The sequence below is a fragment of the Kryptolebias marmoratus genome, linkage group LG22 (genome assembly GCF_001649575.2).
Source record: "Kryptolebias marmoratus isolate JLee-2015 linkage group LG22, ASM164957v2, whole genome shotgun sequence".
Lineage (NCBI taxonomy): Eukaryota > Metazoa > Chordata > Actinopteri > Cyprinodontiformes > Rivulidae > Kryptolebias > Kryptolebias marmoratus.
In genome coordinates this window covers 24,226,199-24,238,317 of record NC_051451.1, presented here as the reverse complement: position 1 = coordinate 24,238,317, position 12,119 = coordinate 24,226,199, and the positions used below count along the sequence as shown (strand labels likewise).

At 40.9% G+C, this 12,119-nt stretch overlaps 1 protein-coding gene across 1 annotated transcript in view; it reads right to left on the bottom strand.

Moving 5' to 3' along the window:
- The window catches only part of tbxtb (T-box transcription factor Tb), a 3,740-nt gene extending 824 nt beyond the window's left edge, over window positions 1-2,916 (bottom strand). Inside the window, exons 1-7 of the mRNA XM_017412826.3 lie at window positions 2,684-2,916; window positions 2,343-2,607; window positions 2,114-2,248; window positions 1,874-1,935; window positions 1,732-1,793; window positions 1,467-1,643; window positions 1,029-1,167 (exon numbers count right to left, since the gene is read on the bottom strand). Of these exons, the coding sequence (XP_017268315.1) occupies window positions 1,029-1,167; window positions 1,467-1,643; window positions 1,732-1,793; window positions 1,874-1,935; window positions 2,114-2,248; window positions 2,343-2,607; window positions 2,684-2,889 (1,046 nt within the window). The 5' untranslated portion in view covers window positions 2,890-2,916. The remainder of the gene's footprint in view (window positions 1-1,028; window positions 1,168-1,466; window positions 1,644-1,731; window positions 1,794-1,873; window positions 1,936-2,113; window positions 2,249-2,342; window positions 2,608-2,683) is intronic.
- Window positions 2,917-12,119: the final 9,203 nt, after the last annotated feature.

The window sequence follows — 12,119 nt, the reverse complement described above, 5'->3', positions numbered from 1 at the left end:
ATAACAATGTGCCGGGAGTCAGGCGTTCTCCCCCGGTGTACCGAACGTGAAACGCTCGGCCAGCTGACAGCTGGCGAGCGGAGCAGGCATGTCCGAAAGTGTCAAAACAATATTGTAATAAGGTCATGTACTAATGAACCGAACAGATATTTGAGACTTTCAAAGCCACATTCTCGCCTAAAAATGTTGTAAAAAATCATGTTGTCACTTAAAGTGTAATATAGCAAAATAATTTGTCGCTCTTTACCACCATTGCCGCTTTGCTTAAAAGCCTTGTTTGGACAAGCAATGAATTATGGGATATGGTGAGCTAGCAGCCGCATAGAGGACTGCTCCAACTCAAATATACGTCTGATTCCTTCAACTTTATATTAAATACACAGAGTCAGAGCTGCTCAGGTGTTTAGAAATTACATTTGAGAAGTTTTAAAAGTTCTTGACAAATAAAACAGAAAAAAACAATTTTAATGACATTATTTTGTCACTAGGAAGCATAACTGATAAACATTTTTCCCCAAAACAAATATTTATAATTTAAAGGCACTGGATTTATTCCTCCACATATCTGCACTTTGGTGTTTTAGCACTTTTACCTTAAATCTTAAATTTAAATACATCATTTTGGGTTTTTTAGAAATTGTAATCATTATAATAATAATAATAATATTTTAGTATCAGGTGAATCTGAAGTTCTTTTTAAAGCTTTATTTGTAATATAAAGACAAATGTTTGTAAATTAGCAGCAACATTCATTTTATTTGGAATTATTTGCACTCACTGTTCAGATTGTGTCAGTTCTGTCAGCTTAAAATGCTGTTTATCAATTAGATTGTTTCTGTTTAGCCATTAATGTCTAGTTGAGAATAAAGTTAATATTAAATATTAAAAAATCTGTTTAAAACAAGGACTAATAAAAGTAAAATGAGCAGCAAGAAGTGAATTTTTCTCTTCTGTTTAGTCATTTCATCCTGATGTTCTGCTTCTTTCTGAGAATCTGAATTAAAGTAAACAAAGCTGAGAGGTCCAACCTGGAGGCGGTGGCACCAGAGCTGTGAGAGCTGTGGGCAACGGGCATCATGCTCGAGTGCGTCGGCACCTGAAGACTGGACCAGTTATCGTGGCCGGTGAGCATCGACAGACAGGTGGGCGAGTTATCCGAGTAACCAGCTGCAACCCAAACAACGCTTCAGATAATCTTATACGACTCAGATCATCATTTGTCGTTTTCTCTGCAGAGATTCCACAGCCTAATATGACGGTTCCAGCTAAATCTTGGACAGCCGTCTTGTTTGGAGCCAAACATTTTACTGCTCTGTGGTTCCACTCACACAAAAGCAGGAGGAATGTAAAACATCCCCAGCTCAGCAACATTTGTTTAGGTTTCTTGTTAAAAGGAGGGTGTGGGGGTGAGGGGTGAGGAAGTAGAGTGATTCCTGGAGGGCAGAAAGGTGGAGGCGGACACTCACTCGGCGAGGTGGTCCGATGGCTGTAAGGGCTGGTGTAAGGGGTAGAGCGGTGGTTCCTCAGGGTGGAGTAGCGCTCACAGCTGTGGGAAGGCGAGAGCGAGATGGGACTCCCGAACTGGTTGTGGGGGCTGGCGGGAGGGCAGAGGGGCCCGGTTCCTGGAATAAACCAGCTGCCCACTGGCTCCACAAAGGACAGGAGACGTAATGAGACGAGCAGCACAAAAACTCAGCTCATTTCCTGGAAGGAAATAATGAGATAACTTACACTGAGAGTAACCAGACTGGTGGTTTTCACTGACATCTTCCCTCAGGTCTTTGCCGTCATTCCTGCAACGAGCAAAAAACTGTTTCCTCCAAACTTCACATTTTGTTTTCACATAAATGTTTTTTTTAAAGTTAACACTTACCTCTCCTTTGCATCTAAAAAGGCCTTGGCGAATGGGTTGTACTTTATTTTCAGAGCCGTGATCTAAAATGATAAAAAAGACATCGTCTGCAATTAGACCGGTGCGTAAATTACGCGCGTATTTTACGCACGCAGAGAAAACCTTCTTCCCATCCAGTCGCATCACATTAGTGGCATTAAATGCTGTTTTTTTAACATCTAAAAAACACTAAATCAGCCATGATCACGCAGCATCACTAACCTCTTCGTTTTGGTATGCTGTTACTGCAATAAACTGCGTCTCCGGAAAGGAGTGGCTCGTGATCATCCTCCGCGGGCCTCCAACACGCACGATGTGGATGCGGGGCTCGTATTTGTGCAAAGAATTCAACATAATCTTTAGAAAATAGAGCAAAAACAAATAAAACTGCAGTTAAATGGCTGAGCTGTGCGTTGTGTGCCACTCTGGAGCTCGCGCGCCCGTCCTTTACCTGACCTCCGCCGTTGAGTTTGTTCGTCAGTTTGACTTTGCTGAAGGAGACCGGAGCCTTCATCCAGTGGGCCCCGAAGTTCGGAGAGTCCGGGTGGATGTACACGCAGCTGGGGGTCTGGGGCTCGGGTTTGCCCCCAGGCACCCACTCCCCGTTCACGTACTTCCACCTGTGGTTGTCCGCCGACGCGAAGTCCAGCAAGAAAGAGTACATGGCGTTCGGGTCCAGTCCGGACACGTTCACTTTCAGAACCGGAAACATGCGCCTTGAAGGGGAGGGAGGGAGACAAAAATGACTCTACACCTCCAGTACCTGTCTGATGTGCTCCAGAGATTGCTCACCTGCCGTTCTTTGTGACTATCATCTCGTTAACGAGCTCCTTGAATTTCTGCCACAGCTCGCGCTCATCCAGGGCCACTTTCAGCTCGCGCTCTGTGGGGTCCCCCTTCTCGCTGCCGGCCTGCAGCTCGCTCTCCACGGCACTGAGCAGGTGGTCCACCCGGTACTGCGCAGCCTTGCTGGGACACTCCGCGGCGCCTGTCGCCATGGTGTCAAACAGCTCCAGGACTGTGACCCCCCCCCCCGGGCTGCAGACAGTCAGTATATATAGTCTGAAGAGGAGCTCCATCAGAGGATGGCTGTTTGGAGCTGAGGCGGTTGGCTCGCCTCCTCTTTGATCTTTGCGGGCTTGTCTGTGATTGGCTGCGCGCGGCCATATTACTGAGGCCCACAGGATGGCAGCCATTTGAATAAAGCAGTTTAACCTTCTTTATTACATCAACCTGTAAATATTGACACTTAGATCAAAGGCCAGACCTCTTCACATTTCCTCTCCTTTTTTAATAAAATGTTGCCCAGTTATAACAAATTAAATGCTTACAAAAGCTTGTTTGGTCGGTAAGACATATAGGCTTTCTCTTCACTCAGGCCTCAGTCTTGGCTTAAGCCTTAGGTAGCACTTTTAAAAACATTTAATTTTCTCAAATACTGGGACAATTCATCTACTTCCGCCTGCATTTGGGTCCTTTTTCCTTCACTCTTGTGATAAAATATTATAAACAAGTAACAGAATGAACTTTGATAGGAAGAAGAAATGCACTCAAATGCAATAATTACTATTTAAATCATTCTATTGCAGGTATTTTACTGAATATATTACAATGCAGGCTGCAAATAATCATCAAGATAAATGAACAAATGTTAAAATCTGAAGCTTAAGTGAGCAAATTTGCACGACCCTGAATGCTCAGATAAGAATATGTGCAAAGAAATACACACAGATAGAACTTATCTTGTATATATATGGCCATTAAAAATACATTTTGTATTATTTCTAAAATAGCGATCATGACCTGCGTTTGTCTTTCACGTCAACCACAGTCGAACAGAACAACCAGTTCAGCGCTACACTTCCACAATTTTTATTATCAGCCAATAAACAAATAAATGTTATTAATCAATTAATGATTAACGTTTTCAATCAAAATAAAGCCACTTCAGCTCAAAACAAGTTTTAAAATGAAGGTAGGTTAAAGCACCAAGTTTTAAGGTTGTAAAACTTTGTGCACAGATCTATAACAGGATGTTTGTTTTTTTTAACTAAATATGTTATCAAAATATTGTTAGAACTCAAATATATGTAGCTCTAATGAAACCTGTGTCTTGTTTTTTTTGTTTTTTGGACATGCATGTACTCTGACATCCCTGGGAAGGTGCTGCAGCACCCTTTGTACCCCTGTTTCCTCACTGCCTTTTTTACCTAATCCTTGGTATTTTACTGCAAACAATGCTGCTGTCATGACATATTGAAAAGTTTAAGTCTTAAAATAACAAAATCTGATTAAAAAAAAACTTGACAGACTAATTTTTTAAAAAAGGTTTATTAACAAGAGATGATGAGGATGACTTACACAAACCGTATAAGATCTGTGCGTATAAAAATATTTAACAGCTTTACTTAAAGATGTTCACTGAATACTGAGTTCACTGTAATGTTGACCCACATCAGTAAATAAGAGGACCTGTACAGGGTTTTACTGAAGGGCCCCAAACCAAATGGCTGCCAAGATCGCCCACATATTCACAACAGCAAAGAACAATTAAGCTTTTGTCTCCAACAAACCTAAAAGGTTTAGTACATTTGCTTTGATGCACCTGATGCTTGTCATTTTTTAGCTGATTTTTGGTGATTCTGGACGATTCATGGATGTTTTGGGGAGCAGAGATGTGGCTGCTTGGTTTGGTTTTTAATTAAAAGCCTAAAAACCTCCTGTCACTGCTGACAATAAAACATATGAGGTGATTTACATCCAGTAGCACAGTCGTATCAGTCTCATAAATAACAAGCGATGCTGTTGCTATGGTGGCTCCCAAAACCTACCAAACAAAAACAGATGTTTAAAGCAGGAATTTCTGTGACAGATAGGTGTTAGCTTCCGTGGAGCTCTGCGGTGTTGTGTTGTGGCTGGTTTGTGTTACTAACCAAATCTTGGACGCCTCGTTCCTCCTGCCAGCACTGAATCCGTCTCTCTGTCCGGCAGTCTGGACCCGAGTTCACAGCAAGCAGAGAAAAACAACCCCCGCTCCGCTGAAGGAATCGAAAGCTTTTCTGTCCTCTTGTTGGGGCTGAATTTTACAAAATAAAAGAATCTAGAGCAGAAGATCTTTTTCACAAATCAGGCATCTTCTCCTTAAATCTCCTCATAAAACTCGGATCCACGTTTGCAAATGTTGGTGCTTTCATCTGTTGGTGACACATATTACAACTCTTTTTCATTTTCTCATCCATTAATGACTTTGCATTTAGAAAAAGAGACCCCCTAACCTGGTGGTAAAACTCGGCGGTGTCATAACCAGTGTCAGATCCCACAGTCCTGGTGTCCCACTCGGCACCTGTGTCCTCCCGCTCAACACCCCACCAAGTGCTAACTGTCACACCGGCCACTTCCTGATGGTTTGCTGCGCTGCGAATCAATGTTATTTAGCCATATAATGGTAGATCTTTCAGGCCGGTTTCCACTCTCCGTTTAAATGATAAAGTCTAAAAGATAATCTAATAACAAAAAACAGCCAAAGTGACGGAAAACAGGTCAACACTGGAGACATCCATAGAAGATGTGGGGCCAAGAAGCCAGGCAGTTATGATGTATTTGTACGTATTTGTGCTCAGATTTGTTGAGTAAAGTATGCAGCTAAAAGTGCTTTGTTTACATTGAGTGTGGACCCTCGTTCCAGAATTGCAAATCAATATATCTGAAGAACTACTGGATTAACTTTGTCAAACTGCACTCTTTGATATACCTCAGGATAACCTTTCTGTGTTTGATTTTATAATTTTCAGTGAGTGTCTTTAAAGTCACTCTTGTGATTGTTAAAAGATTTTTAAATCATCGTTTCAATCTCCAGGCTAAAATAAAGAGGACCACATGCTTCATGTTTAGATTATAGTTTAAAATATATCATGGTGCAGGAGAGCTGTTCAACTGGAAGATCCCAAACCAACCTCATCAAGTCAAAGTGTAGCTAAAATACTAATCAGTGTGTGATTGAAGAAGAAAATTATTTTGGAGCAGAAATAAATATGAAGTGCTGTAAACAGAATACAGATAATATAAAAGGTAAAACCTTACTGTATAAATAAAAGTCCTTATATTTTAATTTTATGTGAAAGAAAATTTGTTCCTCTCCAACTTTCTTGAAATGTACTTTTGACTTCGAATAAAACTGATAAATAGGTAAGAAAGTTTTCACCTGTAGGAAATAAAAGTCTGCTTAAAAGACACAAAGCATCCAAAGTTTTCACTCTAAGCTTTTCTTTTTTACTTATTATTAGTATTATTGTTGTTGTTATATCCTACACTTTTGTACTTGAGGTGCCTTATCCACAGCCTCACTCTGACCATGTGAACAGGGCAGATTTCAGTCCCGAGCTGCGGTGAATAATGCGCCTGCATGCCTGCTGGCTTTGACTTGTCTGTTTGCCTTCCCCATACTCTCCTTCCAGCCAGGCTCGTCCTCTGTTTGCCCAGGTTCATCTTGACACAGAGGTGAGAGAAAAAATGAGCCAACTTGCTCCTGATCATTGCAGCACCTGAACGTAACCTTTTAAGAGTCTCACTTTCTGCTTCAGCAGTTTCACATATAAATATTTAAAATAATGTAACCCATCATCTAAAAACTCATATGCTATATATGCTTTTATGTTTGCACAAGTCATATAGTCATTTTATATATCCTAAATTTCTTTGAAACAATGGTTTTCCATGTCTTTAGAAACTAATGTTTCATGCAGATGGGATGCAAAGAGATGGATGTAGCTACACAGCCCCAATCTAAGAAGGAGAGGAAATTAATCTGAATGATCAGGAACACCAAGACCACCACCTGGATAAAGCAGGCTAGCATTAAGCTTCTGGGATGGCCTTTCCAAACCAGAATGAAAATAAAAGCCAGGTCTGTGCCACGAAATTAACCAATTTAAACAAACTCTACCAATTCTGCCAAGAAGAAGAGTGGTCAAATATCCAAACAGAATTACTCCAAAAACTTGTTGATGGATATAAAATATAACTTGTGTTGTCACAAAAACAGAGCAGAAATAAGTCAACATTAAACAAATCTAGATGGCAAAGGACATTTAGAGGAAGTTGTAGAGAACTTCAAAGAAATGTGCAAATATTTTTTTGCCAAATCTTACTTTCTAAGACGTGTGACCTGTGCACAAAGTGTTGCGTTGTTAATATGTTCTTAACGGTGTGCTACTTCTCAAGAGCAGCCATAGTTTGGTTCAGCTCACACCCGATAACACGGCACACTCGGGTGACAACACACTTTGTCTGCTGGGTGCAAACTGGCTTCAGGGAGGACTCCTCAACGAGGCCACGTTTACTCACAAGACGGTGCAGCTGCTGACAGCTCTGCACAAACCCCTTCGGCTGCAGAGGAACGTAGATGGACATCTGCGGATTCAGATTTAATAACGATGCTGATATGTGCACAGGCAGCAGCAGAAGCTTGAAGATGGAAAAACTCTAACAAATTAACTGTTTTCAAGCAGACTCCTTCAAAATAAAGGTTGCTGTGCCAGCTCTGTCTCAAATCTTCCTCCCACTGATGTCTGTTAATAGTAATAAACATGGTATGTTCAGGTCCATTTATTTCTGCGGGGCTGTAATGCATACTTGTGAAATTCAACATGTTGAAATGGCCGTGACTAAATGGCCACAGAGATAGGAAATTACAGCATCAAATGTCTGATAAATCATGGCAGCTAATATTGAACAAATAAATAGCCACAAACCAGGGCAGGTTGGATGAATCGCCTTGTTATTTAAAAACCTGACCAGGGACTTTACGGACTCCACATTTGACCTCATCTCTAATTGCTTTTATTTTGAGTATTTCTCACAGACATGGGGAATCTGCCTATGGTACAGGCGGGCTGCGGAGCCAGGCAGCTGTCTCACCATGTTTGTCTTCACACCGACAACTTTGCCAGATCGACTTTTATTTTTTTTAGATTGTTCTTTTAACGTCCTAAACACCTAAAAAAGCTCATTCTGAATGACCAAAAACAATAACACCAGCTTACAGTCATATTGTAGTTTTGTCTTGAAGCCTTGAATAATTAACTTTACCACAAAATCTCAGCATCACTTCAAAATACTGGCTTTTAGAAAACATATATGTATTTATGAAGTAAATACGTTTTTGCCACCTGGAACAACTTTTGACTCAAGTTGTTATTTTGTCTTCTTTTGCTACTTTTACCTTCTCACTATCATTATGCTACTTTTACCTTTTGGTACTTTTAACTAGCATTTTGTACTTTAGCTTTTAGCTAGGATTTTACTAATTTTAACTAGCTTTTGCTACTTTTAGCTTTTATCTACAGATCTGCTACTTTTAGTGTATAGCTTTTGATGCTTTTTAGCTAGCCTTTTGCTACTTTTAGTTGATTTCAGCTAGATTTCAGTGAACTCATTTAGCAGTCAGTGTTCACGCTGCGTTTTCTCAGAAAGTGTAAATCCTCCAGTTTTCCATCAGTGTGCCGTACGGCAGCTGGAGTAAGATGGACCGAGGCTGCAGCACAAACATTCTGAAGTTTGTTTGGAGACAAACATGTTGTGACAAATTGATGGTTTGATGCAGGAGCGCAGCGACTACAACCGCTGTAGATTTTCCAAGTTTGTGATGACTGAATATGGTTTGCGGTTGTGTATCGGGATAATATCGTAGAACTAATGACGAGTCAAACAACCCAGCTGGTTTTCAGATGATTCCTGTCACTGTTTTTGTAAACAGAGTGCTGTTTGCCTGAAAGCTCATAAAGCTTTCAAACAGAAGAACCTCTGCAAACAGCCGAACATCTGCTCACTGTGCTGGCATGAAGTAACACCCCCGCCCCAACTGCTGGGCTTCTTTTGTAGTGAACATAATTACGACATTTTCTCCTGGTTGATGTTTGCAAGAGCCAGAGCGACTGTCAGAGGAAAGGGGTCACTTTGTGTTTAGTCATCTCACTTCCACGCGAGTTATCAGCTCCAGGAGGGTCCGTAGGGCAGACCTGCAGCAGCAACAGATATTTGCTGCTAAACGTAACGCAAATAAAGGCACAGAGAGCTTCATGTCCATCCAGCTGACACCAATAAGATGCAGAGGCCAGCATAAATTGGACTGACTTCAAATTTTAATAACTTTTAGATGCACATCCAGTGTTTACTTTCTGAGAGTTTTATTAAAATCCACCCAGTGGTTATTCAGATTTTTTGCTAATGCGTTTGTTGAAATTCAGCAAAAGATCTCCTGGAAATGTTAAAGTTGATTGTAAAACCGTTCACAGGGTAACGCTGTTTAGACGCCGTCGCTTTGAACCTGCTGTAGTTTCCATGCCAGGTCAATAGCTGGCGCTGTGATTTTTGTATTTCAGCAACACGCACATCTGTGGAGACACTTCAGTCTCCAGGGAACAGTTCCATCCGAAACGCTCAATACACACCCGTTACTTTGAGTTTCAGGAAAGTGTACTATTATGACTGCAACCACAGTGTGCATGTGTGAAACACTTCCGCTTTCAAGTAAGTTGTGTTTTCTTGTAAAATGATGCAGGAAGTTTAAAAAAGATTCCACTCTAAGAGCTGGATTTAAAACCTTTCTGCGTCAGAGAATCCAGTCACCTGTTGTTGTGTAGACGAACGGCCGAAACGCAACAGGATTGTTTCGATTTCACTTCAAACCAGCGTTGAGTAAACTGGACCTCAATTATGCCCAACGTCGTCTTCTGTCTGTGAGACAAGTGGTGGACAGATGGCAAGAGGAGGACAGAGACAGCTGAGTTGTGGGAATAAAGATTTAAAATGAGTCCTCCTGGTTTGAGGGGCTGGGAAACAGAGCTCACAGAACAAATGAGAAGTAAACACGCAGCCACAGGAAGCCATTAACTGCAGCGGGGGCCAATTTGGCCCCAGCAGGTGGTCCTGAGTCGGCCTGCTTTGGTCCGGCATCACCTCCGTCTGATGGAGGCCCCCGATCAGAGCCGAGGAAACAACGGGGCAGTTTCATTTGCTCAGCAATTTGTAGCAAAGTCTTCCCACTGGAGGTCCCCCTAAAGTCCTTTATTGTCCTCTCTTTGTCCCCACCCACCCCTCCCCCTCAAGTGCAAGTCATTAGGGAGGACATTTACACCCCCCTGATGAAGCTTGACTTTTATAGTAGGGGGAGATAAGACAGGATCTCTCTCATGTTTGACCCCCCCTCTCTGTCTTTCTTAAGCATATTGCTCTCTTCACACCCAGACAGAAGAGATGGTCAAAATCAAAGTCAATCCCAGGAGAAGGAAACGTCCAAACAGCAGCCAGAACTCACATCTTTGAAGTCCGAATTAACCGAAAGGAAACAGAAATTAATAGAAACTGAAGGTTAGACTTCAGTTGTGTATTCCACGTGTCCAAATTAACCTGAAAACAGTCAGTGTTGTAGTAAAAGACAAATGTCAACAAGGTGTTTATACTTCAGATAATTAATGTTTTAAAATGTAGTAATATTAATTCTAAAGTAATCCCTGCAAAGTATGAAATCAAAAATCAAACCAGGTTATCCTAAACTGTCACTTTGAGTTTTCTCCAGTAGTTTTGCAGATTCTAAAATGTGGGTCTGCATTCAGCGTAAACAAAGGGCTGGAACATAAATTTAACGTTTGAACTGTTTTCTGTCACTTTGGATCTTTCTGTAAGTAAACTAACACACTTAGTAGTTGCTGTCAGGTCACAAATTTAGCTTTAACATTTTTAATTTAAGGGAACATTAACCATCAAAATGAGAAAAATATTGTGCAGATTTTGTTTTTTTTGTTTGTTTGTTTTTTGCAGTCATGATTTTGCAATAAGTACCTTTAATTCTTTAACTGGGTATCTGGACCTGCATGTTCTCTGGCATCCATCAGGGGGTGCTGCAGCACCCTCCTCACCATGCATTTGGATGTCTTTACACTGATTGTTCAGATGTTTTTACATTATTCTGCTGGGTTTTAATTGTAGTCCATTTTCAGGACAAAAAGAGAAATGTAAATCTTTATTCTTGTATTTTAATGTGTTTGTCAGAATCTTCACTGTGATTCGGTGCAGGAAGTAATGAAGTATATGAAGGCGTGTTATCTGTCATTGTTACGGTCGATGCATCTGTCACGCTCGGGGTCAAAGGTTAAATAAGAGGTGGGTTTATGATGTCATAGTTTTAAAAAGATTGTGTTTTGGATGTCCACATTTCAAGCAGTTTAGGGCCTCCTGAACTGCTGTTTCTGTGTGGATGCCGGGCTGAAACTCTGTAAAAGAAACTTTTACATATTCAGAGAAAATGCTCCCACGTGTCTTAATCATATTAATGATATGCACGGCACTCTGAGGAGCGATAGGAAAGGGAAGGGGATGCTGTCAAAACAAAGAGGCTTTGATTCTCCTGGTTGTGTACTCTGACACCAACAAAGGTGAATTGTAGAAGGCAAATAGTTGCCTTGTATGTGGGGGTAACACCACTTTTCAAGTTTTTACTGTCATGGAAACTAATGTAAACCCTTCCAGCTGTTGATACAGATGTGACGTTACATTAAAATGTTCCACATGAAAGATTCCCAACGAAAATAAGTCGTTCAGAGGAAGGAAAGGTGCTGAAACCCAAGGAAACTGATGCAAAACAGAACAGCTTCATACACGTTCATACACTCTCTCTGTCACCCAGTTTATAAGTCAGAAAAGTTTTGGTTTATTGTCAATAAACTGCGCCTGTATTTTCACAACCGAAAGCATTCGGCCACATTTAGTGCCTCTTCAGCCCGATAAGCTCAAAGTTCCAAAACAAACTAATTTATAAATCAAATCTGACTTTTATTCACTTCAACATAAATCCGTCTCTTTGGGTTTTGGCCTCACATTATCAGATCTGGAAATCTGGGATGTTTTTTGCTGACCTCTGCTGCTGAATCTGACAAACAGCAACAAAATGGCCCTCAGAGCCCCCCAGGGTCCCCAAATATCACAACTCATTTGACATCAGATTATACCTAGTGGCTTGTTTGGATTTCCATCAGATTAGATCCCTTAAAAAGTCTTTTTTGTTTTGTTTTCCGTTTGAAAGTCTTTATTTTAGTTTCTGTTGCAGACTCCTTGTCTTGTTTTTGGAGTTACTACAAACTAATTTAGATGTAACTCCAAAGATGAATCATTTTAAATTAATCCTTTCAGGGTATGGAGGATTACTCAGAAAACAAAATAAATGAAACAAATG